General features: G+C 40.6%; 1 protein-coding gene across 3 annotated transcripts in view; it reads right to left on the bottom strand.

Annotated features, from left to right (window-relative positions):
* KCNK2 (potassium two pore domain channel subfamily K member 2) overlaps nt 1-27,224 on the bottom strand; it is a 162,364-nt gene that overhangs the window by 41,236 nt on the left and 93,904 nt on the right. For all 3 annotated transcript variants that reach the window (XM_036272697.1, XM_036272698.1, XM_036272696.1), the window contains exons 4-5: nt 5,011-5,171; nt 2,564-2,750 (exon numbers count right to left, since the gene is read on the bottom strand). In XM_036272697.1, the coding sequence (XP_036128590.1) occupies nt 2,564-2,750; nt 5,011-5,171 (348 nt within the window). The remainder of the gene's footprint in view (nt 1-2,563; nt 2,751-5,010; nt 5,172-27,224) is intronic.

The following is a 27,224-nucleotide window of genomic DNA, read 5'->3' as shown; positions in this document are numbered from 1 at the left end:
CTGGTCGATTCCAGAGTGTGGATCTCTTAAGGCAAGTTAAAAACAAATGTTTTCATCTTCTACAAAACCAGGAAGTACAAATATTTGCCCTTTTTTTTTTTTTCTAAGCCAGTTTATATTCTGGTCACAAATATACAACATTCTTTTAGGCTTCCACCCACATTTTTTTCGTTTATAATTTTTGGTTTTTTACAGTCTCAGCCCATGTGGGTTCTATACCAGACAGTGTGCCTATTGTCGAAAATAACATATAATAACATATACACTGTATTAAAGCATTGGAATTTGCTAAGAGAGTAGAATTTAAGTGTTCTCACCAATAAATAAATAAATATCTCTCTCTCTCTCTCTATATATATATATATATATATAGAGACACACACAGAGAGAGAGAGATATGTCAGGTGATGAATGTGCTAATTAACTAGAGAGTGAGTATCCTTTTACAGTGTATATGTGTATGAAATACCATGAGGTACACTTTGAATATCTTACACTTTTATTTATCAATTTTACTCCATAAAGCTGAAAAATAAATACAGCTATGCATTACCATAAAAATAAGTGTTAAAAATTAAATAAGACAAGCAATGCAATGCTGTTGGCCTAAAAATAGAAGATGTGTCACCCAATACGTATATATTCTAGTATTAGGAGACCTCATTAAGTCTATTTATAAAGTGGTACAGGAGCCTGAGATTAACATACTATAAGTGTAAGTTTTGCTATCATCACTGTGTCTCACATTCTCTTGTATTAATACACTTTCCACTTCTACTTAAGCCGAGTGCACAGTTTTGATGAGAGGTAGAAAAATGGGTGTTTTAAGGCAGAAGCCCTTATGGAGGTACACATGCCTGAGATTCTTCTCTCTCTATTTTGCTAATTAGAAAATTAAAATATCCCCAGCACAGCAGTGTGTCCCCCGTCCCAGGGCCCCCATCCAGCACACACAGGTGTCCGTAGTATTTTTGACCAAAGCAAAGCTTCACTCATGAACACGGCTTCTTCTTCAAGGATATGATACATTCTCCAAGAAGGAGGGCTTTGCCAGGTTAGACTGTAATGAACCAGTCGAGGAAAACATATGAACTATCGGCCTTCCCCGAGATTTTATAGAAGTACACAATATATTCTCTTTCTGGAACTATTTAAGTGAGAAGCTTGGGTCAAGAAAGAACGGTAAATAGCCAGAAAGTCTAAAATTCTCCTAAAATTAAATTAGGCTGGTGAGTTTATTCTGGAATGGTTTAGATTTTCAGGAGCTGATCAAAATGACCCATTTTGTGCATTATTACTTTTACCACAACTATAATTTATTTAAAACTGGAGTTATAACAATAATAATTAAATAATATAACAGGAAAGAAGAGAGTTGAAATGACAGAAATGTAAGTCCTAAGAGCTACAACAATAAAGCAAACAGCCACTAAAATAACAGATAGGAAAAATAAAATTTTTTTAAGTGAATAAAAAATGTGGACACTTTAGCTAAGGCCAAAAATATTGTCCTGAGAATTGAAAATTAAAGAAGGTAAACATCTTAGAGAAGTTTTTAAGTAGCTAAGAACATCAAAAGTTCACAAGTGTTTTTTAAACTACGTCATGAAAAGACCTAAGTAAAAAGAGCAACGATAAATTGAAATTCTTACTGCTAAAAAAATAATAATAATAAATTAAGAGGCAGATAATTTGGTTTCCGAAAATAGGGCAGGAGTATAAAATTTTGAACAACCAGTAATTAAATTTTTTTCATAGAATAAAAGATAAATGTTCAGCCTGGCTGGTGTGGCTCAGTGGTTGGGTGTCGACCCATGCACCAAGAGGTCGCTGGTTTGATTCCCGGATAGGGTACATGCCCAGGTGGTGGGCCCGATCCCCAGTGGAGGGCATGCAGGAGGCGGCCAATCAATGTTCTCTCTCATTGATGTTTCTATCTCCCTCTCCTTTACCCTCTCTCTCAATAAAGAGAAAAACATTTTTAAAAATAAAACAGAAAGAAACAGCATTTAATAAATAAATGTTCAACTGCACCCATCTGCTTGCCCACACTGTCATCAAATGACTTTGTTAGTGTCACGGATTAAATTGTGTCTTCCAAAAATCATGTTGAAGCCCTAACCCTCAGTTCTTATTTGGAACTAAGGTCCTTACAGATGTAATGACTTATGATGAGCTCATATTGGACTAGAGTGGGCTTTTAATCTGACTGGTATCCTTTGGACACAGTGACAGAGACACAGGGACAGGGCCGTGTGGTGACGAAGCAGAGACGGGAGTGACGGGGCGGAAGCCCAGAGTCAGCAAGGATTGTTGGCCTCCGCCAGGAGCTGGACAGAAGCAAGGAAGGACTCTGACAGTCTCAGGGATCATGCTCCTGCAGGCACCTTGATTTTGACCTTCGTGAGACCATGAATTTCTTCTGTTTAAAGCCACCCAGTCGGCGGTGCTGGGTTATGGCACCGGAGGAAACTATAGGGTCACTGTGTTGTCCTGCAAATCCAAGCGCACAGTCTAAGGGCCACGGGTTAGGAGAGTTGTGTGGATGCCCGGAAGAACTTACCTGCCACGTAGTCACCAAATCCGATGGTTGTCAGAGTGATGACCACGAAGTAAATGGCATCCAGGGCACTCCAGCCTTCTATGTGCTTGAATATGATCGCAGGCAGAGCCACGAAGAGCACGCAGCCGAACAGTATAAAGATGATGGTTGAGATGATGCGAATCTTGGTCTGACTGACATTCCACTTCTGGGGGGGTGGTGAGAGAGAAAGAGAAACCAAGATTGACTGATGACTGGGGCATGCATCAAGCTAAACTATATACACCACTATCAGCAAATTAGCAAGTGGGAATGTTATTTTATCCCCTTTTATGACTAATTTCTGATTGTCTTTATAAGGAAAAAAAATTGGGTATAGCACCAATAGCTCAAAACACACAATGCTAATAATGATGCCACTTTAGTCTTATATAGCTTTATAATGGGTAGCATACTCTCAAAAGTAAATACTTTTGCTCTGACGACAATTTCAGATTTACATCCTTCTTTCGTTTACCTGAACTATTCTTTAAGTATTTCTATTCTATAAGCATCCAATTGATTGTGGGGTAAACACAATCTAGAAGTACATGAAAATGGGAAAAAAAATTCAATCATGAATTAAACATTTACTACTGATAATTGATAAAATTATTCCCTCTCATCCTATCACATTTCCACTAACTGTTCAATTGATTCAAGTGCAATATTAAGAGACTTAAATTCTGCGGTTGCCTCCCAGGGGAACCAGATGAACTGTCGCTCTGTTCTATAGCCTTAAACTGTAAAACTAAATTCATCACAGTGACATGTAAGCAAGGATAAATCTCCCACACCCCCAAGCTACAGCTGCCATCGGAGGACCCATATTTTTCACCTCCTTCTCTTATCAGGAGTCTCCACAGTGTGACATTAAATGAAGTTAGTACAGAGAGCAGTTTCTCTCCAGATCTCCTTTTGAGATTAATCACCGGGCATTTTTCATCGCTGTCCTATCTACTGTGAAAATTACAGGCCACAGCCCCATCATAGAAGAGTCACTGCATTTTAGAGCCTGACATTTTTCTAGAAATGAAGATCAATAGGATGGAAAGTGAAAATAAACATTTCTCTAGTCCACCATCCTTATCACATATCAGAGAGCTCAATGAATTCACACTTGGAAAGTTCTCGCAAGTGTTTAGTAGTGAACGCAGGATCGTGTAGCCACTAACAGGCATGGAACTTGTTTTATTCGCTGATGTAGTTGCAGCACGACAAATACCACCCAGCGCCCAGCAGGCGCTCAGAACCGCGCGAGTAAATGAACATTCAGTGCCACCAAGTTCATGCCACTGACTGCACTTCTCAATGACTCCAAATGCGAGATATTTTTAATATCAATATAAGAAAAGCATAATGTCATAGAAAGGATAAAACTTCTGTTTTGGAATAATCATACCTATTCCACTCTAACAGTAAAAATATTTGAGAGTGAACTTTAAACTTAAATAGGAAACATAACTAATGCTAAAAACTGAAACTATAATTTAAACTGAAAAACCATACTCAAGAGTCTTATTTTATCCATACAGTTAAATGTGAAATGCTTTGATAAAAATTTTGTGAAAATATAAAACATTACTGAATAATAAATAAAATGTATTTGTGATAGTGGTGAGAATATAAATCATTTATAATCCCGTCCTCTAACACAATCCTTTTCTTTATCCATAATTTTCTTCAAACATAGAAGCTTGTAATCATGATAATACTATTATTTTTTACTTAAAATTATAATAGAAGCATTTTCATTTTATTTTTTCTCCTGAATGTAATATGGTCATGAACATCTTCAAATACATTACTGTTGGTTCTACTGAATTACATCACTTAGATAAATTTCTATCAGTGATATTACTGGATTAAACTGTATGATCACCTTTATTGTGTTTGCTACGTAGTACTCCATCCTTCACAGAAGGGCTATATAAGTTTACAAAGACACGAGCAACCAGCATGGCTACCAAAGCAATTTTTAAATAACAGAACATTGTCAGTCTTTCCTGGCTATCTCAAGCTTTCCCTCCTAGTATCTCTGGCTCTCAGAGTAAGGCCTCATTGGCAGTAGCACTATTCACATGAAATAAATGACAACAAGAAGATCGGAGGGTAAAATAACTAGCTTAGGCGAATATAGCTAGGGGACAATATATCTGGAATTTGAACTAGGGCTGTCAGATTTCTACTTTTAATGCATATTTTAAGGATTTTCTCATGCATTCATTCCTCATTTTTTCATTTATTTATACTCATTCACATAAGTATAAAGATAACTATACAGTAAGTTACATGCTAATAGGAGTACATATAAATTGTCATGGAAAACCCAAAAATGAATGTCTAACTGCACTAAAGTAATAGAAAAAGTGTAATATTTTAATAGATTAAACACTAACCACATGTAGCTAAAAGGCTACCATACTTACAATAAATGTATCTTCCACTTTTGCAATTCCTTTTCCAAATATGGTCCCTAGTTGGTCTCCAACTCCAGCCAACAAAAAACCAAAGAGGGGAATTCCCAGTAAGGCATAGATGATACAGAATATTTTTCCCCCTTCTGTGCGTGGTGAGATGTTTCCAAACCCTGGATACATTAAAAAAAGAAGAAGGGGAAGGGGAAGGGGAAGGGGAAGGGGAAGGGGAAGGGGAAGGGGAAGGGGAAGGGGAAGGAGGGGAAGGAGGAGGAGGAGGAGGAGGAGGAGGAGGGGGAGGAGGAGGGATGGGGGGAGGGGAGGGGGAGGAGGAAGAGAAGAAGAAGAAGAAAAAGAAGAATTATTCAGTTGTTTAAAAATGAGTAATAGTTTAAAACACATCACTTCAAAGTTGATTACAAAGTTCTGAAATATATCAATCACTGATTTCAACTAGTTAAAAAATCCCTTTGTTTAACATAAACTTTTAATATATTTTAATATAAAATACTCATAAGTAAACATTTCAATAATCTACAAATTATAGCAATTGTTCCAATTAAACTAGATAATAAAAACCGATGAGGTAACACGTGTAGCACAGCAGCTATTTTCATTAAATGCACTTCGGTCTCTACTAAAATCCTATTGACTGCACGGTTCTTGCTGCCATTTACTGACAAGAGTCTATTTCCTTAACGGGCTAATGTCTGGTCATGTTAATTCAGATTTTTCTCCCCATAATACTTCCATCCTTCTGTTTCTCAGCTTGGTGTTCATTGCTAGTCAACTCATCTACAGAGGGTTTTGGGTTTTTTTTTGGTTAATCATCACCCAAGAATATATTTCCATAGATTTTTAGAGGGAGTAGGAGGGAAAGAAGGAGAGAGAGAGAAACATTGATGTGAGAGAGACACACTGATTGGTTGCCTCCCGCACGACCCCAACTGGGCCAGGGATCAACCCTGCAACCCAGATACGTGCCCCTGAGCGGAATCAAACCCGTAACCCTTCAGTCTGAGGGTTAATGCTCTAACCGCTGAGCCAAACCTACCAGAGCTACTGAGGTGTTGCTTTTTAAAATTATTTTTGTTACAGATGTTTTTTCTTTTTCTTCCGTTGATTCCCCCCTCCCTCCCTCCCTCCCTGCCCTGTCCCCAGCTTTGTTGTCCATGTCCATTGTTCATGCACACATGCATACAAGTTCTGTGGTTTATCTCTCCCCACCACCCCCTCTTCTGGGGATTGTCAGTCTATACCCCACTTCCACGTCTCTGGGACTACCCCATTCTACTGAGGTTTTTTTAATGTATCTAATTTTCAAGAACTTTGCCTGTTTCTATGCCATGAAAATAATAATTATATTTATTTGTTTTTTGGTCTTGTACCATGTATTAACTCAATTCCTTGAGAGAGGTCCCACACTCCCTTTATTTAGGTGAATTTCTTCAAGTGCTGTAAATTCCCGTTTTCACACTTGGAAGCACAGTACAGCACAGATTGGTTAGTATGTGTGGCTGAAATGTATTTCCCAGCCTCAGTGAGAATCGTGGCTGACCTGGCGGCGTCTGTGAGTCTCTTTAAAGGAGTCTGGTTGAAGTAGCAACTGTGTTGGCCAGAAAGAAGGGCGCTGGCCTCCGACTGGGCTTTCCTGGGGGTGTGCTCCTCACATAACTCCCAAGAGAAGGGTCTCCCAGTCCTCACGGGAGCCGCCAGCTCCCACCACCGGCTGTTCTCGGGCCTGCCGCCTGCTCCGGGGACATCGACGACCAGCTCTGAAATGCTGTGCCCACATTTCTACTCTGGAGGCGGAGACCGGAGACAGCTACACAGTTCCACAAACCCTGCTTCAAGGCACAGGCTACTGACCACGGGCTCCCTTCTGGTCCCCATTTTGGTGCCTCCAGAAAATCTGTCTCCTTGGAACCCTCTGTTCCGCTTCTAGAGGGGATGTGGGCTCCTCGGTTCAAAAAGAGTTCACTGTCGATCTGAATCTACACGCTTCGCATCGCCCCCCGAATTCATTCCTGTGGTGCTTCCCTCCCTACACCTCCCCTGCCTTCCACCGCGAGATGGAACTGTCCCCTGCTGTTTCTATGGTCTCTGTCATCTCAGGGCAACTTTCCGGAGATGTGAGGCAAAACACACGTTTATATCGAACAGCGTGTAAAGTAAACTCATGTATCAGGGAGGGAATTAGATGTGTGGATGTAACAGTGTCTTTGAAGGTGTTAAGTGCTGATCATCTAATACAACATCCACAAATGTATAATAAGATATGCAGACATGATTGTTTTAGAAGTTTGCTTACAAGCCTACAAATAACTGATTGAGAAGGAAATCAGGATTAACAGCCTGTGAAAGGTTCACAATGTATGATAGCCCGTTCTGGATCCGTCACTCACCAGCCATGTGACCCTGGGCAAATTATTTCCTCATCTGGGGAAAGGGCATGATTGTCATTATTATCTACTTCATCGAGTTCTAAGAACTAAGTAAGCTATTACATGGAAAGTGCTTAGAAAATTCTATTATACTCTACGTGCTGAATATATGAGGTGGGGCAAAGTACATTTTACAACTGTGAGTATGCGAAACACAGAGTTTATTCTTGTATCATTTATTTATTTATTTTATTGTTTTCCATGTGAACAACCATATACCTACTTTGCCCTACCCTGTCTGTTAGGCGCTATAATAATTATTGTTATAATCACTATTGTAATAGAATAGTATTGGTAGAAGCAAAGAGTAGCCAGTCATGTGTTTAGCCCAATCCATATGCAAACTACTTAAGAGCCAGATGAATGGGTCACGATTACACAGCCCTCTCCGCTGTGTTCTGAAATGTTCTGACAAGTGCGGGTGGCATTCTTTGGAAGGAGCCTTGGCCAACAGCAGGCAGAGAGGAAAGCAACTTCTCACGCTCATGGTTGAAAGGATGGAGGATGTTTCTGCTGGAAAAGAAAGAGGACCGAGCATGGAAGAAGGCTGCTTTCAACTATCGGAATGATTAAAACATGGAAGAGGAAACAGACCTACTGTGATGCTCAAGGCAAAGAACAAAAGTAATGGGTACAAGCTACAGAACGTGGGCTCATGTTGGGGTAACTAAATGCCATCAGTGGTTATAAAAAGCAGGCAGGTCAGATAATCACCTGTAGTGTTTGATGTTTGGGACAGAGCAGTGCCATCGCCTAACCTACAGAGTATATTCAAATTTTGCCATTGTCCTGTTAAAGTCCTTTATAAGATTGTTTTCCCTGTTCCAGGGTCCAATCCAAGACTATGCATTACATTTCATTAGAACACCTCTTTAGTTTCCTTTAATCTCCTAGAATAGCTCGTACACAGCCTTTCTTTGTCTTTCATGACTTTGATGTTGTTTAAAGAGTACAAGTAAACACACTGTTACTTAAATGTGTCAGTTACACCCTCACAAATAGATTCAAGTGATACATGTTTGGCAAGAATACCACAGAAGTGATGCTGGGTCTCTCTCATTGCATCACTCCCAGGCACATGCTGGTTTGTCTTAGGTGATGATGTTGACTTTGATACTTGGTTAAAAATGTGTCCACTAGGTTTTCCCATTAAGTAGTTACTATGTTGTCCTTTGCAGTAAGTCATTTAGGAGGAAACACTTTGAGAGTACTTCAATATTCTATTCCTCCAACTTTCACTGACCAGTTATTATATCTGGAAATAAACATGTAAACAGTGCTAGAAAAGAAAACATGAAGGCAAATGAAGTAATAAGAGTAAATAAGAAAATAGCCATTTCAAACACTTCAAAAGAATACTACATATATAACAAGAATACCCTTTTAAAAATATATTAATGTGCTTTTCTATTTCATATAGAAGTGAAAAGCCCAGAATTACTAGCAGATCCCAGGGTGGGGAAGAAGGAATCAGAGGAGTGAGCGAGGTTCTCGTTCGCACGTGGCTACAGAAACCTCCGTCGGTTGTGAAAGACCCAGAAGTTCCCATTTAAGAATGGGAGGGGCTGAGAGCCCTGGAGTCAGGATGAAGAGCCTGCCATGGCTGGCACTCAAGACCTAGGGAAAACTGGCAGGACCATGGGCTCTGATGGAAGGGGTCCACACATTTAACTCGTTTACATCTGCCCTTATCTGCTAAGGCCTTGAAATGTTCTATGTGCAAAGGATCCATCCAGGGCACATGTGAAAAAGGCCCAGAAACCTTGTATTGAGGCAGGTTAGTAGGAAGCTAGGAAAATTCCTTGGCAAGTGAAATGGGGAAACTGAGACCAATAGCTAAACAGACAGCTGAGCAATTTAAAGCCAGCGAATAAATAGCAAGAACGTGTCTCCCTTAACCAAGGAAGCAAAAGGTTTACACATTCCAAGCCTCACTGAGGCCCACCCACCCAGGTCCCACTCCCCTTCCGGTGAAGTTCTCTGAAGGTAAAACTGACCAGAGAATGAACCGACCCCTTTATATGTTCATTTGGATGCATCAGCATAGCAAAGAACACACCTGGAAAGCTGGTGAATATTCTGACTGAGACCCCCCTAAAATTTCCTGCCCTTTAGAAAATAGATAAAAGCTCTTAAGACGAAGGACCCAGGGCATGCTGTACTTTCAGCCTGCCTGTGCCTTTCTTCTTTCCTCAGGCGTGTATCTTTGCTTTCTTTCTCTTAAGCTCTAAAGCTCCCAGACTTGCAACCAGGGGAGCAGTGGGCAGTGGCAGCTTGTCCTGGGCTATCCCCTGAACCTGTCCCCTGGGGCCCTCCTTCGGCCTGTGTAACTCGTTTCCTGAATCCACACAGCCCAGCTCCCTCATTTCTTCTGCCTCTGTGACTTTTTCTAAAGGGCCAAGGCACCTCTGACTAGGCTCACTCCTGATCTTGCCTCTTCTATTTTAAGCCCTTCCTTTGTTACATTGTCCCCAGCTTTAATAAACATACTCTCAAAATCACAAGGACTTTTATCTTAAAATCTTTCCTGCATGAAGTCAAGAACCCACACATTCCAGACCGTGCTGGGGCAGACCCTCCTGAGTCCCTGATCCCTTTCCACTGACAGTATCAGGGTTCCCTGAAGGAGACAAAGGCCATCCCAAAAGTTAAAAAGTCAGGGGATGTTGAAGCAGAACTGTTTGGGACAGTGCACCATTTCTGAACACTATCCAAGAACGGAACTCAACAACTTCAACCCTGTCCCGCAATGTGTATCAGCGAGCAAAGCACGGGGACAGGGAGTCCTCGTCAGCTCAGCAGGTGGACTGTTTTGACATGAGTTTTCTGGTTATTCCAGGGTCCTGCAAAGACCCCACAATGTTCTTCATTGCCTCTCCAGATGAATAACTACGTAGCCTGAGGCAGGGCAGGCATCTGAGTTACCTATTCCATCCCATTTTCTCTTTTTGCAAGAGGACAAATGTCTTCAGTTTTATCCGTAAGAAGTAACCTACCACCTGGAAGGAGCAGGGTCAAAAATAAAGAAACTTTTTTTTACTGTATTCTGACTGTGGCATTGCTACCGCTAGATTCTATTGTTTAAAAACAAAAGCCTAGCTGTCAGAGGGCTCCGCTTGGTCTGCACCCTGCAAGTTAAAACAAGGGCTCCAAGTTTCCATCCGTGCCTGGCTCAGATCCGGCCTGCAGGCGACTGGAGCATCTTCAGATAAGGTGACAGAGGATTTCCGCAGGAAGCCTCTTCCCATCACCGATAAAATGACCTCAAATCCAAAGAGGATTCTAGATATCAGGAAATCTACCTTCCATTGATAAAAAAACGGAGACCAGTCGCTTGTGGCATCTCCGTGCTGCATTTTTGTGATCTCCATCCCAAAGTCGGCAGAAGGAAGATGGACGCAGGAATGAAGATGTCTTCTGCGTCGCCTTCCACGTGGTTCTCTCGCCACCATTATGCTGAGCCCTCGAGCTGAACCCGCGCCGAGGGCAGCATCCCTCACTCAGTCACCTCCCCAGTGCGCACAAACAGTGACTTGGCAGTTTTCTGGTAAAGGGCACACCCTCGGTGACAGAATCAAGTGGCTGTTTGAGGGGATGGTTCCTCGTGCTTTCTCCCTCTCTCCCCTGGGTAAAGTAGGAGCCCACATCCCTGCACAGATTCACCACATGTGCTAACCAGGGAACAGATGCTGGGTAACTGACTTGATACTATTCATGGATTTATGAGCCTCAGATGAAAGGTATCCATTGACTCTAAGCCATAGTTTGCCAAGCTCTTAAAAATATTCATCTTTGTGACTATCTGGACTCTCTGACCCTTTCCCTGGCTAGTCGGCAGCATCTGCGAGGTGTGACAGATGGTTACAGCAAGATGAAAAAGAAACAGCATTAACTTGTGGTCTCCTTGAACTCCTGAATGAATGTTGTCACACTCAAAACGCTCCCCCTTGAGAAAGCAGCTGTTGGTTCAGGGCATCACGTATGCAGAACAACAGTGAGAGGCTGCCAGTCATCCTGCTTCCAGAGAGCCTGAGGGAACGGGCAGACGGGGGATGATGGGCATGGCCTGGGAGGGGTGGCACGGATGAGCCCAGAGGACGAGACCAAGGAGGGGGTCAGTGGTATACCACCGCGGGCCTGAAGATCAACTGTTAAACGTTCAGAAATTCTGCAAGTCAGCTGACTTCCCATCAGAATCATTTACCCTGCAGAAACTGGCATGCAGTTTGGGGCTCCCCCCTCTGCCACCTGCTATTTAGCAGCACCTTGCAGAATAAAACAGAGTCAAATGTAAGAGACTGTAAGCAGCCTGTGCCATTAATTTGGATGGCAGCCGAGCCAATACCTGTAAGCCAACTCTTGGCACGTATGAGTACATCACGCAGAACAGTTAGCATCTCCTCCTCACGCCACCTGCAGGGGAGGCCGGTCCCCACACAGCTGCTGTGAGTCCATCACAAGAGGACCATCCAGCAGGAGGCCCGTATCGGCACCCCGTCCAAACAGTCCCAAGTGGACAGTTGACTGTTCTGACAGAATGTATTACCACAGATAAACACTGCCTGCCTTCAAGCACTGTAAGCATTTATAATTATTTAATGACTTGCTTAATTTAATGAAACAAGGACACCATTAGACTGGGGTGGTTCTAATACCTTAGCAGCCTACCTAAGCAAACCCAAACCTCACCTAGTACATGCTCCAAGGTGAAGAAACCAAAACCGAAGGGCAGCCAATCACACACTGCCAATGGGGCTTTCCCTGCAGAGGCAGCCCCTCAGCCACAGCCAATCACAGAACTGCCTTGCTCTGCTTCCAGCTCTTCTCTATAAAGTCTGTCCCTGCCCCCTGCCAGGGGTCCCTCCGAACACTCCGGTCAGGTACGGCTCGGTTCAAATCTATTTTTGCTCAAATAGACTCAACATTTTTAATATGCCTCAGTTTATCTTTTGGCATTTGCAACAACCTATTTAATGTCAGTCTATTTTATATATATACATATAATATATATATTTACATATTATACACACACACACACACACACACACATATATATATTTCCAAGTAGCTTGCTACTTACCATAATTGACAACCAATAAATATTTCTTGATAGGCACATAAACCTGAAACAACCTCACAATATTTTAGAAAGATGGTAAAGATAAAAAAATATATACAGGAAGTATTTCTGTGTAGAAACTCATAAAAAAATGAAAATTTCTCCTCCATTAACTAATAAATTTATGATCTATGCAATCAAAATAACCCAGTTTTAAAATTTTACGACTGCATGAAATGATTCTAAAATCAATCTGGAATAAAATGAACAATACTAGTCAATAAATATTTAAAAGGAAGACAAATGTAAAGTTGACTTCCAAATTAAAAAGATGCTACCTACAGTTTTAATTAAGATTATGTGGCAAATTAATAAAAACTATTAAAAACATAGGAAAGGTTTCTAGCATGCAAATGAATGTAATTTTTTATATCATCAGATGGATTAAATTATCTAATGTTTTTTTAAATATGATCAAAAAATACCACAAAGAAAAGACAGGAGAGTAGGTCTCTAAGCATAACTCCCAGGGTAGAACCATAAAGAAAATGAAGGATAAATATGACTACACAAAAATACAATGATGCTGTATGTGAAGAGAAAAGCAAGAACACTATGTAAGGGCCAAACGTTTTTGCTGAGTCGGTGAAGAAAGACCCACAGTCTCTAGCAGGTTCTGCTAGGGTTTCCCTTGATCGGAGAGCTAAGCTTCCATTTAATTTTCGGGGCTGAAGTGGCCGGAATTCATCACGTTTGCACCTGTGATTTGAGACGTTCCAATTAAGTCTGCCAGCACAATCACTGAAACCTTAGGCTGTTACTGAAGAATACACCTATTACCAGAAAACTTCAAATATTTATAATGATTAAATTGATAAGCCCAAAATACAGTATTGGTTAAGTGTCCTTGGGATATTTCTGAAAGCCTGTCAAATAGCCAACTATCACAGACAAGTTTACTTCCACTGAAAAATGTCAGGCTCAACTTCTAATAAGCGATTCTTTTGGATAACAGTAGCCTTTCTACCCTCTGTGTGGGACTGACATACAGGAAGTAATACAGTTCAACTGTTTAGACCTGTTGCCTACAGCATATATACTTTGGACTAATGGGTTCTCTTTGTCTTCTGTGCAGTTCGTGAAAATCTTGCCTGTTAGCCAGCTCTCAATGGTTCTGTAGAACTTTATGATTACTTTTATTGACAATAGCAATGATAAAACCGCATTTACATAAACCCTCCTATAGTTAAACACACTTTTAAAAAATCTAAGTTATTCTAGCCCTGGCCGGTTTGATCAGCGCCTGAGGACCAAAGAATCATGGGTTGGATTCCAGTCAAGGGCATGCACCTCAGTTGCAGTTGGATCCCCAGCCCTGGTTGGGGTCATACAGAAGGCAACCAATTGATGTGTCTCTCACATCAATGGTTTTCTCTCTATATATCTGAAAATCAATAGAGAAATGTCTTCTGGTAAGGATTAAAAAAATATATATCTAAGCAAGTCTAATCCAAAATTTAGGAATGTTGGACTCTATTACCCCAATACCATGGAGAGAAAATTTAGACAAGAAAAAAATGCATATATTATTATCAATTCTATAGCATAAGTACTAAGCTGTACATAGAAAAGAAAAAATCAAATATCATCACGGCAATCTGTATGATTTAATTCTGGGCACTGAAAAATTGATCAATAAATACTACATGCCAATCACTGTGCTAGATACTGAGAACACAAATATAAAGAAAACACTGCTTTAAGAAATTCCAAATTATTAATAAAATCAATGAAATAGGCTATCTACCAACTTATCTTTGAACATGAGTGAAGGTAAGTACATAAATGAAGAAAAATATGCCACTCCAAAGCCAAGGATGGCAATATGTTCCTGACAAACTTCCTAAAATGCTGGGTTAGCATGATTGGGGTCCCACGTTTACTTTGATCCTGAGAATCGGTCAAATTAGGTCTATTCAGATGCTGAATCTATTCAGAGGCTAGAACTGCTCTCAAAATGCAGCATTGAAGCTCTAAAGGTTGGAGAGACCCAAGAAGAGACTTGAAATAACTCTGTACCTGGACGAAAAAATGTTCATGTACTACATCAGGAAATTCAGCATGGGACCCAAGGAAAAATGAAGAGGGAGAAGTAAAGGAAAATGAAAAAGAGAGTGGACTATAAATCATCCTACTCAACACGAGCCTCTAAACAAAACTCCATAAATCAATCAACTGCTAAAAAGCATAAATACCTCAGTATTCAAACTTAATTCATTCCGGAAGGCTGTTCGTAAACCAAATCATTTTTTACCAATGGAAATAATATCAATTGAATTAATCTGTTCCAGACTCCCGAATGACTCCCTGTTTTAACCTTTCTTATATGCAGCACACATCGAATGTACTCTTTAAGCTATAAATAAACACTTTAAAAACAAGGACATGAAAGGTAAATGAAAATATAACAAAAAGGAAATGAAATGTACAGTAAAAAATGAAAATTTAACAATGATAAGCAGCAAAAACAAACAAACAAAAAAACACGAAAATATTCACAGCACAGTTTCCTGAGATGTTAACAATGTGAGGTTTAGCATCTCACACTCCCACCTTCTCTTCTTTGTCACCTGAGAGACATGTGACTGATCCTACAGGTATCAGCATGAAAGGGTTGTCGGGCTGAGAAGTGAATTGTTTGAGATATTCAGTAACCTTTCAAATATCCCAAGGTCAAGTCAATGTACAAATCACCACTGGAGGAGGGGAGGGGAGAAGCTGGATTTTTCTGATTCCTTACATTTTTCACGTTGTTTGCTCCTTCTAGAATACAAGACTGGGGAGCAATCCCAAGCAAATGATAAGACCTGAAGCTTCAGCCTGAATACTGCTCGCCCTTGATACCTCATCAGGTTTCTCACCTGCCACCACCACCCAGGTGATACTGATCAGCCTGATGGTTCTTACGCAAGAATCCTATCAGGTTACTTTAGCCCAAATCCTCCCTCTCCCCTAATGTGGCCCCTTAGTAATTTTCAATCTACTGGCCCTACTTCCTGCTTCTTGATTATAATTTCCACGTGGTCTGGTTGTACAGCTAAGCCCAGCTCCTCTCCCCTTTAACAAACTTCCAGGGCAGTGGTCCCTGCACCTTTCATGAGAGTCCTGAAAGTCAGCCTCGCTGTTCTCTAACCGTGTCAGTGAATACTTCTTTCCTTAACACTCTGAGCAGTAAAATGATAAAACTCTGCAATTCACCTATCCTCAAATTACCCTAAGAGTAATGAAACATATAATAAATGCAGAATTAATTTTCTTTTTCATTTCAGAAAGTTGGGTCTTGGTAGATGTTAACTTGACGTGTCAAGAAAGCTTTGCTATCTTTGATCTATAATAATTTTCCTCAATTGCAAAGAGACTCATTCAAATTTATTTTCAAATACAGTGAGGGCATAAGGGTTAAGACCGTAGGCTCTTGAGCCCAAATATCTGGGTCTGAATCCTCGCTTTGCCATTCTGCCACTGAGAACGTTACTTTATTTTTAAAATCTCCTGGAGCCTCAGTCTCCTCCTTTTTAAAATGAGGATTATGAGCCCAGCTGGTGTGGCTCAGGGGCTGAGCATCAACCCACGCACCAAGAGGTTGACGGTTCGATTCCCAGTCAGGGCACATGCCCAGGTTGTGGGCCCAATTCCCAGTGGGGGGCATGCAGGAGGCGGCCAATTGATGTTCTCTCTCATCGATGTTTCTATCTCTCTCTCCCTCTCCCTTCCCCTCTCTCTAAAATCAATAAAGTGAAAAATAATAAAATGAGGATTATGTAAAATAACATTATAAAGAAATTAGCATGGTGCTTGGCACCTGGTGAGTCAATGAGTATTAGCTAGCTGACATCCCTTTCTTGGCCGTAAATAAAGCAAGGCTCAGGTACTGCAACTGATGCTCAGAATGTGTCCACTGTTGATAAAAATGATGCTGGTAATGGTGATGCTGATGATGCTGCTGCTTCACCCCCTCCCCGAAACATCTTTAACATAAGGAGTGAGCCAACTTCCTTTTTCGTGCTTTTTATTTTGCAGACGATACAAGGAACAAAAACAGCGAATACTTGATACTAATCAAATAATCCATAATGCAAGTGCTCTAAGTCACTGCAATTCACTCCTCATTGTCACAGCCAGGCAGGCACTGGCCACCGTCAGAATACTGCCCGTCATCAGCAGGCAGTAAACATATTAACTGCACCATTTGAGGGGGAAAAGACATCTACCATTTTATACAAAATTGTAAAGTGTCAAAGTTGAAATGGCCAATGGAAATCTAACCCCTTCATTACATAAGTATGGAAACTAAGGCCAAGGAAAATGGAAGTATTGGTGATGATTAGGTAGCATAGACTGAAGAGATAAAATGCAAAGCTGCTTACTGTTAAGTGCCTACATTTAATACAATTTAACTTGAAATCAGGGTGGCTATTACTTTGGGGCAGTAATTCAAAACTCATCAACTGCTGTCAATACTGGTCAGGAGAAGAGAGAGTGTGACAGCCAACCTACCAGAAAACTGCATCATTATGCACACACTGAACTTCGTGACGAGGACAGCTGAGGCTGCGTCACCAAAACCATTCAGGGTCATCAATTAAACTCAGCTGAAATTCAACATCCATTAGCATCTTTCCAGCTCATCTCTAGTCTGAGATTGGATTCCCGTGTCTTCCAACTCATTTATTTGTGTATCTTATTTTTTTATAAGAAGAAAACTAAGAATGTCCATTTACATGTTTAAAAGGTAGATCCTCAATATCCAAAGAGTAAGGCCATGTAGCCTCAATATCATATAAGTGTGTATGTCTCACACAGGGTAAAGGCAGACATTCTTTGCTTAATTCAATATTTACAAGTAAAAAGTGTCGGAGGACACATCAGATCCAGTGCTTCTCAAGCCGTTCTTCTGTAAATCACTTGCAAATTTTCCAGAGGCAAAGATGGCAAAGCCCCTTCACCTAGAAAGATGGAGTCTTAGTACTAAGTCTATAGCCATCAGGAGAGAGAGATGACTAGATATCATCACATCATCGGTTCATTTAAAATCTTCGGGAACACACCCATACGTTCCTTTCTCAACACAGGATGCAATACAGGTCAGAGGGTCCGAGTGCCAACATCGCAGCCAGGATCCACCCTGTTACGCCCTGTACTCACTGGGTAACTCGGGCACATTATATAATCTCTCAGCACGTTTATTTACTTATCCCAAAATGGGAGTAAAGACAGCAGCTACCTTATAGAGGTACTGCAAGGACGGAACCTTCACATGCAGGGAGCACATCAAACAGTGCACACTAGGTGCTACACCTCTTTGCCACTAAGCCTGGCCACAGTGAATTCAATGGAAAGAACTTTTGTGGCCCCCATCCCCACTCTATGTCCACAGATCAGAGAAATAAATAAAAACATGGGGGGAAAGGTAATGCAAAAAAAAATAGGTATCTTTTAGATTCCCAAATGCCACTTCCAGCCTATTTTTTCTGGTCTGTTTTTCCCCTAAGGCTACAGTACAATTAATTAACACATAACCTGCTCTATAGCCTACTTCCTTATTAAGTCCCGCATTAGTTATTGTGTCTACGTATTCGATGTACTCCGACCACCTAGAAATTCCTCAAGAGTTGCTCAATAAATATTTGCCAAGTAAATGACACACTAATTAGGAAGAGCATGTCTCTGGAAAATGGTATTACGCAGGGCCCAGAAGATGTCTGCAAACCACAAAGGAGAGAATAAAACATCCTGTCTAGAATTTGGAGCCTAAAACGAACAAGAAAGAATTAATTCACTGAGATCTAAAGATAAAATTAGGTGAAGAGAAAGAGATGGGTATGATAATAGTCTATGAAAGGAAGTTAAATGTCCAATTGCAAAATTAAAATCTGTACTCTGGATAATAAAGGAGCAGAATTGAGATTGTAGGGAGTCTAATCAGTGCTGCAGCTCACAGAATACAAATGGTTTTCCAGAATTATAGAAACAAATAAAGGTAGAAAGAATTGTAAGACATACATGATAATATAAAGAAAACAGAGCAGAGAAACAACATAAAAATTGTCAGTGTCCCTAAAGGTGCCCCTATTATTAGAACAGAATAATCGGAACCATAACTAAACAAAGGTTTTTCTTGAACAAAATAAGAATAAAAAACTAACAAAATAAATGAAACCAATACAAGATTAAAAGGAAATCCCTAATCTAAGAGGGGTGGGGGTGAGTTCAGGAAAACAGGTTACCACTAATAGAAGAAAAATCAGGCTAGTATCAAACTCCCCCTGGATAACAGCAAATGCCGAAAGAGTAGAGAAATATCTACAGTCTTGGTAGGAAAAAGTTGTGATCCAAGAATCTGACACTTGACCGTGTGTGCAAAAGAAAGCCATTTGCAAATATGCAAGTATTTATTTCACTCACACTGCAAAATTGACTGAGGACAATATAAACTCATTGTGAGATAAACCCTCAGGATAACAAGGTATTTCCATGGCATGCTGAATTATTTTTCTCCCAGTTTAAGGGACACATTTTGGATCTTACATCAGATGACATGAGAATTTAGATGACTGGATCGTGTTGTCTAGAGAATAAGTGAACAAAACTATCTTTTTCCTTCGCAGAAGAAAAGCAGTATACAGCACACATTCTACATGACAAATATATTAATTACTGTATCTTTGAAGTTCATGTTAAAAGCTCAAATATTTTTAGTTTGAAAGACTAATAAGCCATTCAGTGACAGCTATCTCCCGCCAACAAGCTCAGATTTATAACATCCATAAGGATCACGGGTATTAGCTTGTTAAATACCTCTAACAATCAGTAATCATGATATGATACCAACTATATCAAGCATATCTAGGAAAATGACTAGCATAAAAAACATGGTCATATCTAGTTATTTTCCTTTTCTATGCATTTCTGCATTTTTATGTTTTTATATTAATCACATATTACCATATACAAAAAAAGACCAATCTACATATGATAAATTTTTGATAAATAAAATAGGGTAACATCATATTTTTTAAAAAAAACAAGCATAGAAAAAAAGGACTATTATAAAGTGGTACTGGGCTCTGGCTGGGCAGCTTAGTTGGTTAGAGCATCATCCCCGATACACCAAGACTGCAGATTCAATCCCTGGTCAGGGCATGTATGAGAAGCAACCAATGGATGCATAAATCAATAAAAAGTGGCATTGGATAAAATAAATAAATATATGTATTATATGGTATATAACATTTAAATATCCAATGAGCATTACAGTGACAGACAACTAATGATCAACAAAAAGAATAAAGCTATGACATGTTCTTTTCTTTTTTCTTGAATTTGTTGGGGCGACACTGGTTAATAAAACTATACAGGTGGAATACTATGCAGCTGTAAGAAAGATAGATCTCTTATCCTTTGAGACAACATGGAGAGACCCAGGGAGCATTGTGCTAAGCTAAATAAGCCAATCAGAGAAAGATAAGTACCACATGATCTCACTTATTTGTGGACCATACTGAATAAAATAAGCTGATGAACAAAATAGACCCAGAGACACAGAAAGGAGTATGGTTCAGACAGACAGACCTCTGGGGGGGGGGTAGGGGGATGGATGAGATAAACCAAAGAACTTATATGCATGTATGCGCAACCAATGGACATAGACGACAATGCTGGGGGGCGGGGGGATGGGAAGGAGGCTGTCTAGGGGGGAAAAGGGAAAGCATCTGTAACAAAAATAAATGAATAAAAATTGGAAAACCTGAAGAGTGGAAATAAAACTATACAGGTTTCAGGTGTACAACTCTATAATAATATGTCATCTGTGTACTGCATTGTGTGTTCACCACCCCAAGAAGATACGACATGCTCCTAAATGGAATAATATGTGGGTGCTGAACCGATGAAGCACATCTTCAGGAAGCAATAAGAAAACAACCTCAGAATCTATTATTATGTGGAGACAGGAAGGTGGGGCAGCTTTCACTTGTGTAAGGAAGAGCCATGAATATATTAATCACACACACACACACACACACATAGATACACCAGTGATTTCTACAGTAACAGCAAGAAACGGTAACAGTGACTGTGGAGAAGGACAGAGTGGAACCAGCTGCAGGGAGCTCACCTGTCACTGTATATTCGGATACCACTTGTTTCTCATTTGTTTGTTTAACTGTGTAAACATACTCCTCATTGTATCTTTAAGTAAAATTATACAGCACTTAATTTTAAGTAAGCAAACCATTAATCCCTCACTATTTGCATGCCCAGTGTTGCCATATAAAAGAAGACGATGTATTTTTCATGTTGACGTAGGCAAAACCCCGAGCTCCAGTTGCCTTCATATCTTTCTTGCGTTCCCGGGAATTCTGAAAGGCAATTAGCACTACACATCTCAGACTCCCGGCAAACATTTATAAAATTAAACCAGGCAACAATGAAGGAAGACACAGTTTATTAAATGTGATTTATACTCAGGTCTATGCTAATTTTGTCTTCCTACAATTACTCATATTAAGAATGTCTTGATCATAACAATCTCCTTTCCATTATCATAATCCACAATTTCCATCCCCTAATTTATCTCCAAAGAATATGTTGACTTCTTTCTCTGCGCTTAAAATCTTGAAATTTTTTTCCCCAAAGTCTTTTTTTTAACCAAGATGACATGGATGGGGATTGGACTTTAGTGTTCTGAACTACATTTCTCATCATGTTTACAGAATACAACTCGGAATCTGCAGGAGTTTGGGGAGAAATGAAAATATTTGACATGTACTATTACTCAGAGCTCAGCAACAGAATAAGATTTTTTATTTCTGGAAACATAGTTTCACCTGGTTTCCTTTTGAGCTCTATCCTCAGTTCTCTACGTCATTATTTAATCTCCTAGCATCTAACTGAGCATACTGCTTCTATGTTTCTCATATGGTGTCTTCTCTGAATTTGTGAAGTGCCATAAAATCACATTTTTCATCTCTGAAAAGTAGAATTATTCAAGCCAATGGCTTTAAACCTCTCTGAGGATCTTGGACCCCTGGAGAGTCTGATACACACTGAGGAGCCCTTTCTCCAGAAACATGATTCTAAACCCTTAAAGCTTATCCTTATACCTCCCAGGGGATTACAGAAGGTAACTCACAAAGCTCATTTCAACCTCGATTGAACAATGAAGACAAATGGACAAATACAGCATATTCTTTTTTTCAAAGAGCAATACTATGTACATAGTAGTTAATTAAACATTATTAAACATATTATCCTTTGAGTTTTTGTAAAATCCTGTGAGACACCAAGCACATTTATTATTATCCACCTATTAGGGAGTTATTTAGACTATTCGCATGAAGGAATAGTCTAAGCTCAGAAAAGGAGTTCAATGATATAGTCAAAATCACACAGTGAATACAGATTAGAACCAAGACTCCAATCCAGGTCCTCTATTTACAAGTTTCCTTCTTTTTCCTTGCTTTGCACTCTTTTCTTTAGCTCCTGGTTGGCAAACCTTTCCTGTACAGGACCAGAGTAAATATTTACAGCTTTGCAGGCCATCCATGTGGTCTCTGTTGTAACTACTCAACTCTGCCGTTATAGCAAGAAGGTAGCCAAAGGTAATATTAAAATAAGTGGGTGTGGCTCCGCTCTGACAATGACGTAACAGGTGGCAGGCTGGATTTTGCCTACTGGCCACAGTGTGCTGACCCACACACTATTTTGCCTCAGCGTCACAAATAAACTTGGTCTTTCCATTTATTTTCCTAAATTTCCTAATTTTTTTTTCCTTTTCATTTCTTTCCCTACATTTTATTTATCATCATGATTCTGACCTTATTAAACAGTGATCATTACTAAAATGCTAATGGAACTCCTAAGCAAGATCATCAATAACAGCAAAATCTGTTGAAAGAAAGAAAGAAAGAAAGAAAGAAAGAAAGAAAGAAAAAAGAAAGAAAGAAAGAAAGAAAAGCTAAGATTATAATTTTACAAATTTATTTTTATTTTGACATCGCTTCCCTGATGAAACCACTGGGTGGGAAGGTCGTTCTGGAACACAGTCTCCTTCGATAACACAGTAGGAGCCAGGAGGCCATGTGAGAAGTTAAAGCATCCTCCGGCAGTGATGGGGTTAAGGAAGCAAAGTCTGGAAGGCTGAGCGTAGAGAGAAGAGTATGACGCGCAACTCAACTTGCCCACATTTGTTGTCTGTGTGTGTGTGTGTGTGTGTGTGTGTGTGTGTGTTTTAACCCACTCGAGGATATTTTTCCATTTATCTTCAGATAGAGTGGGAGGGGGAGAGAGAGAGAGGCATCTATGGAGAGAGACACATCGACTGGCTGTGTCCCACATGATCCCAACCAGGGCCAGGGACAACCGAGGTCCATGTCCTTGACCGGAATCCAACCTGAGACTCATCGGTTTGTGGGCCGACAATCTAACCGCTGAGCCAGACTGGCCAGGGCCCATGGTTTGTGTTTCTAAAATACAATGGGAAGTGATAGAAGTTTACGATTAGTAATTAATGGGCATTGTTTGATGACCTGTGACTTTCAATTGTTCATCCTGTCAATATAAGTCGGGGCAAAAGTAGATTTACACTTGTGAGTATGTGAAAGAGAGTTGATTCCCGTACTATCAGTTATTAATGACGGTATTATTTCTCACGCAGACGTCTGTGACCCTCCTTCTGCCTCACCCTGTCTCCCCCAGCGGGACTTCAGAACCGAGAGGTGGCGGCACGGAGTCCCTTTCCGTTCGGAACCGGTCATGTGCATTGTGCTTTCTGTGCACGCGAACCACGAACGCACATATGACCCGGGGGTGGCACAAATATTTCTTCTGTAAACATCATGCTATAGTTACGGTACCACATGAACAACAATGCCAATTATCCGAGAGTAAGACTGCACAAGTCTAAAAAGAATTTAAAAAAAAAAAAGGATTGGGGAGGAAACAAGTATGTCGCATCATTCAGCTGGAAGCAGACCGGCCCAGGCGAACGCTCTTCCATCCCTTCCTTATCAAGTGAAACACCTGAGACAGTTACAAGAAGTATCTTCCTGATAATCATCTCACCTAGTTTTAGTCCTAGCCAGAGCCAGACCTGCATAGCTGGTGGACAGTCAGAGGTTCTATAAAATCTATAATTTATGACAACAGGGCTGGGGTTCAGTGGTTAGGAAGGGGGGGAAGACAGGAAAAAAATAGATTCTGGATGTAGTCAGGGCATGAACTTCATGAAAATATTTTGCTTCCAATTTGGGGGTACTTTCTTGATCACAAAATGTTGATGGTGATTGCGTTCCAGAAGATTAAAAACAGGTTACTGGACACTTTTCCAATGTATGCAGATATATAGTAAAGCGTCCTTTGTTTCAGAATATAAGCGATTCCTGACTTGAACACACCCAAGACTACTATGCTGATACCATAGCCAGCCTGCCTCTCATGGGTAGTCCCAGTTTCTGTTAGATCTATAGTCTCTTGCTCTGTGTTCTTCTACTAGAAAAAAAGGAGGAGACCTAGAAGGAAGAGGAGGTAGGAGAAGAGGGGAGAAGGAGGGAGAGGGGGAGGAGGAGAAACTTCCTCACTCCTGGGAAGATTATGTCTCTAATCTTTCCCACTAGCACAAGATTCTAGGATTCTGAGTACTAGGTGCAGAACTGAACCCCTTTGTAACATACATATGTAGAGAAGATGATGAATCTATTTCATTATTGCTTTGGAGTCTATAACCCCAACAGTGCAATAATTCAGATTTAATGCCTATCTAATATACCTTTGAACTCTGCACTTTACTACTATTCGTAAGACATATTCTCTGAGAAATGCATTTTAACTTAGAAAGTAAGTAAATCTATGTGAAGATTTTGAATGGCAGGAACAAATGTTGCTAATATCCTGAGATAGGTTTCTATTTCCATTAACTTAAGTGGATGGGAAGAGAAACAGAGAATCAAAAAATAAACAACAACAACAAAAAAACAATTCCTTAATTTCAACATTTGTATTTCAACTGCCCAACACCAGAGTTACATATTTTGGAAAAAATAAGCATGCACTTTAAAAAACTGGCATAAAAAAAAAATGCAATGCGATAGTAGAGTCAGGGCTGGAAGTCACCTTGCAAGACAATCTCCTTCTAAGCTTCCTCAGAGAACCTTAACTTTCCCTTAAAATGGGTGTCCAAAATCCAAGATGCAGTTCTCTGAGAACAGCCAAGAGACCAGTGAAATGCCACAGAATTATGGGTGTACTAAATTAATAAAATAACAACCACCCACCAAAGTTGCAATGACATCATCCCCTAAGAAAATGCTACCTGTCAAATTCTACACCACTGCTTCAAGTGTATTCATTTCCAGGTTCAGATAGTGGCTCCCTAAGATTACAAAATTGAACAGAAAACACTTATAATTTTTCCCTCACCTTTTTAGTTGTAGTTTTCTACCATATCCAACAGAGAGGTCCTAGACTCCCTGCTGAAGACTTTTATTTATAAGGCTTTACAGCTTGCAATACACCCTCTGCATTTCCAAAATTGATCTCTTCTAAGAAGATAAAAACCTGGATAAAGTGTTTGTTAAAATTACTCCAAACCTTTCCGTTTCTTCCTGTTTTTCTTTTTAAATTTTGTTTTGTTTTTCTAATCGTTAAGCATAATGCTGAACAGGCAAAATACCGGCTTGCAGTAAATCTGTGGCAATTGTCATACAGCCTTAGCAATTCAACCTAGGTAAACGCAAACTACAAAGTCCCCGTGGCTGGTTCAAAATACAGAAAGACTAAACACAGAAACTACAGAACTGAATTCGGTCTCTGTGCTCCAGTGGCAGGAAACTGGAGTGCTCTGTAGCTAGAACAGCTACTCCACGGGAAAGCAGAAGTCTCAACACGATGCTTTGGGATCTCCCAGCTGCTGTGCAGACCTTGGCGGTGCCCGTGACCCATCCTGACACTCAGAGGTCATGGTGATGGAGGGACAAGCTTGGGCAGGTCTCGGCCCTAGCATCCCAATGGACTTTCCAATGGGAAAAATTTTATAGACTTAATGCCTTCAGGTAATAAAACCATCTTACCTCTTATTCCTATCTTTAAATTGACCTCAAAATAGAATACAGTTGTCCATTACATCATTTTGCCAACAGTCTTGCCTGGAGTGTAAATGATTTCCTATCAGCTTTCAAACCACAGAATTTAGATCACTACTCCTACTGTGGCAGTCTTCTAAGGTAAGTGTATCTCCATCAGTAAACGTTCTTTTATATCATCTCTCGGTCCGCTCTTCCCCCTCCTTAGAAGTCGACATCTCTCCTATGGATGAACGCAGTAACCTTCTCCCTGGCCTCCCCGCTTCCCCCCCTTTGTGCTCCCAAAGGCAGCCTGGGTCACAGTCACGACATGCCTCTCTTCTGCTTAGATCTTTCATGGCGTCCGACTGAATTTAAGACTGTTGCTTGACCTACCAGGTCCCACACACCCTGGCTCTGGTTGATCTTGCTAACCTTGCTTTCTCCCAGCTCTGCCGCATGGAGCCATCCGCAGTCCTCGAACCCGCGCATCTGCCCCTCTCAGAGGCTCTGCCATCGCTGCCCCTGGGCCTTTGCGCTCTTCTTGACCTTGTCCGGGTTTCACTTAAATGGCACCTGAAGAGTCTCCTTTAAAACCCCTCCCACTCCCTACCCGGCTCCGCTATCTACTGGCTGTCACTGCACACAAACTTCTTCTGTAGCATTTATGACCATTGATAATGGTCTCATTTTTTTTTTCTCCAATTTTTATTCATTTATTTTGTTACAGATGTTTCTCCTTTTCCCCTCCTAGACATGCCCTCCCCATCCTGTCCCCCCCACCCCCCTAACATTGTTGTCTGTGTCCATTGGTTATGCATACATGCATATCAGTTCTTTGGTTCATCTCATCCATCCCCTGCTGCCCCCCTACTCTGAGGTCTGTCAGTCTGTCTCGTTTTTAACATGTAATAACTGATTGTTGTTCTCTTCGACCCCACTGTGAGCTCCAGGTGCAAACTGCCCACCTGCATTCCTGGTCTGAATCAAAAAGTAAACAAAAACTGAGGTGTGTTGGGGGGGCGCTACTCCAGTGACTCTTCCTGATATAACACAACATATACAACCTTGGCCACTTCCTCCTTTCTCTTCGCAGGACCAGCTGGTACTCTCCAGGAAGCGCAAGTCTGCTGCCTAAAAGTACAGCTCAGTACCAACCTTTCGACCCCTCTTTATACTGTGTTAGTCACCAAGGCCTGTTGGTTCTGGCATCTAATTATTTTAGCATTTTTGTCGTCCTCTTTTCTTTCAACAGCACCTCCCATCACCCCAGTCAATGTGCTCACGCTCCTTCCATGGGTCCCCGAAAAGCCCTCTCAGCCGTCAGTCCCCACGTACCCCTCCTTTCTGATGCACCTGCTCACGTCTCAACCTGCCCCTTTCACTTGCCAAAGAAGAAGAAAAAATCCATGTTCTGTCTTACAGTAGGTCCAAAACTCACAAAAATCAACTGTACTTTTCCCATCTGAATCAGTCAATAATATTTCCCATTATTCCTTTAAACAATTCCTCTGGTCCACTCGAATACTTACTTTCCTATCCCCAAAATAAATCAAGCTCATCCCTCTTGTATTTTTGCTTGGCCATGTCAGACTCAGAGGCTCC

Source organism: Molossus molossus, unplaced genomic scaffold (assembly GCF_014108415.1).
Source record: "Molossus molossus isolate mMolMol1 unplaced genomic scaffold, mMolMol1.p scaffold_m16_p_20, whole genome shotgun sequence".
NCBI classification, from domain to species: domain Eukaryota; kingdom Metazoa; phylum Chordata; class Mammalia; order Chiroptera; family Molossidae; genus Molossus; species Molossus molossus.
Note: the sequence above shows the minus strand (reverse complement) of the source record. Positions and strands in the feature narration are given on the sequence as shown.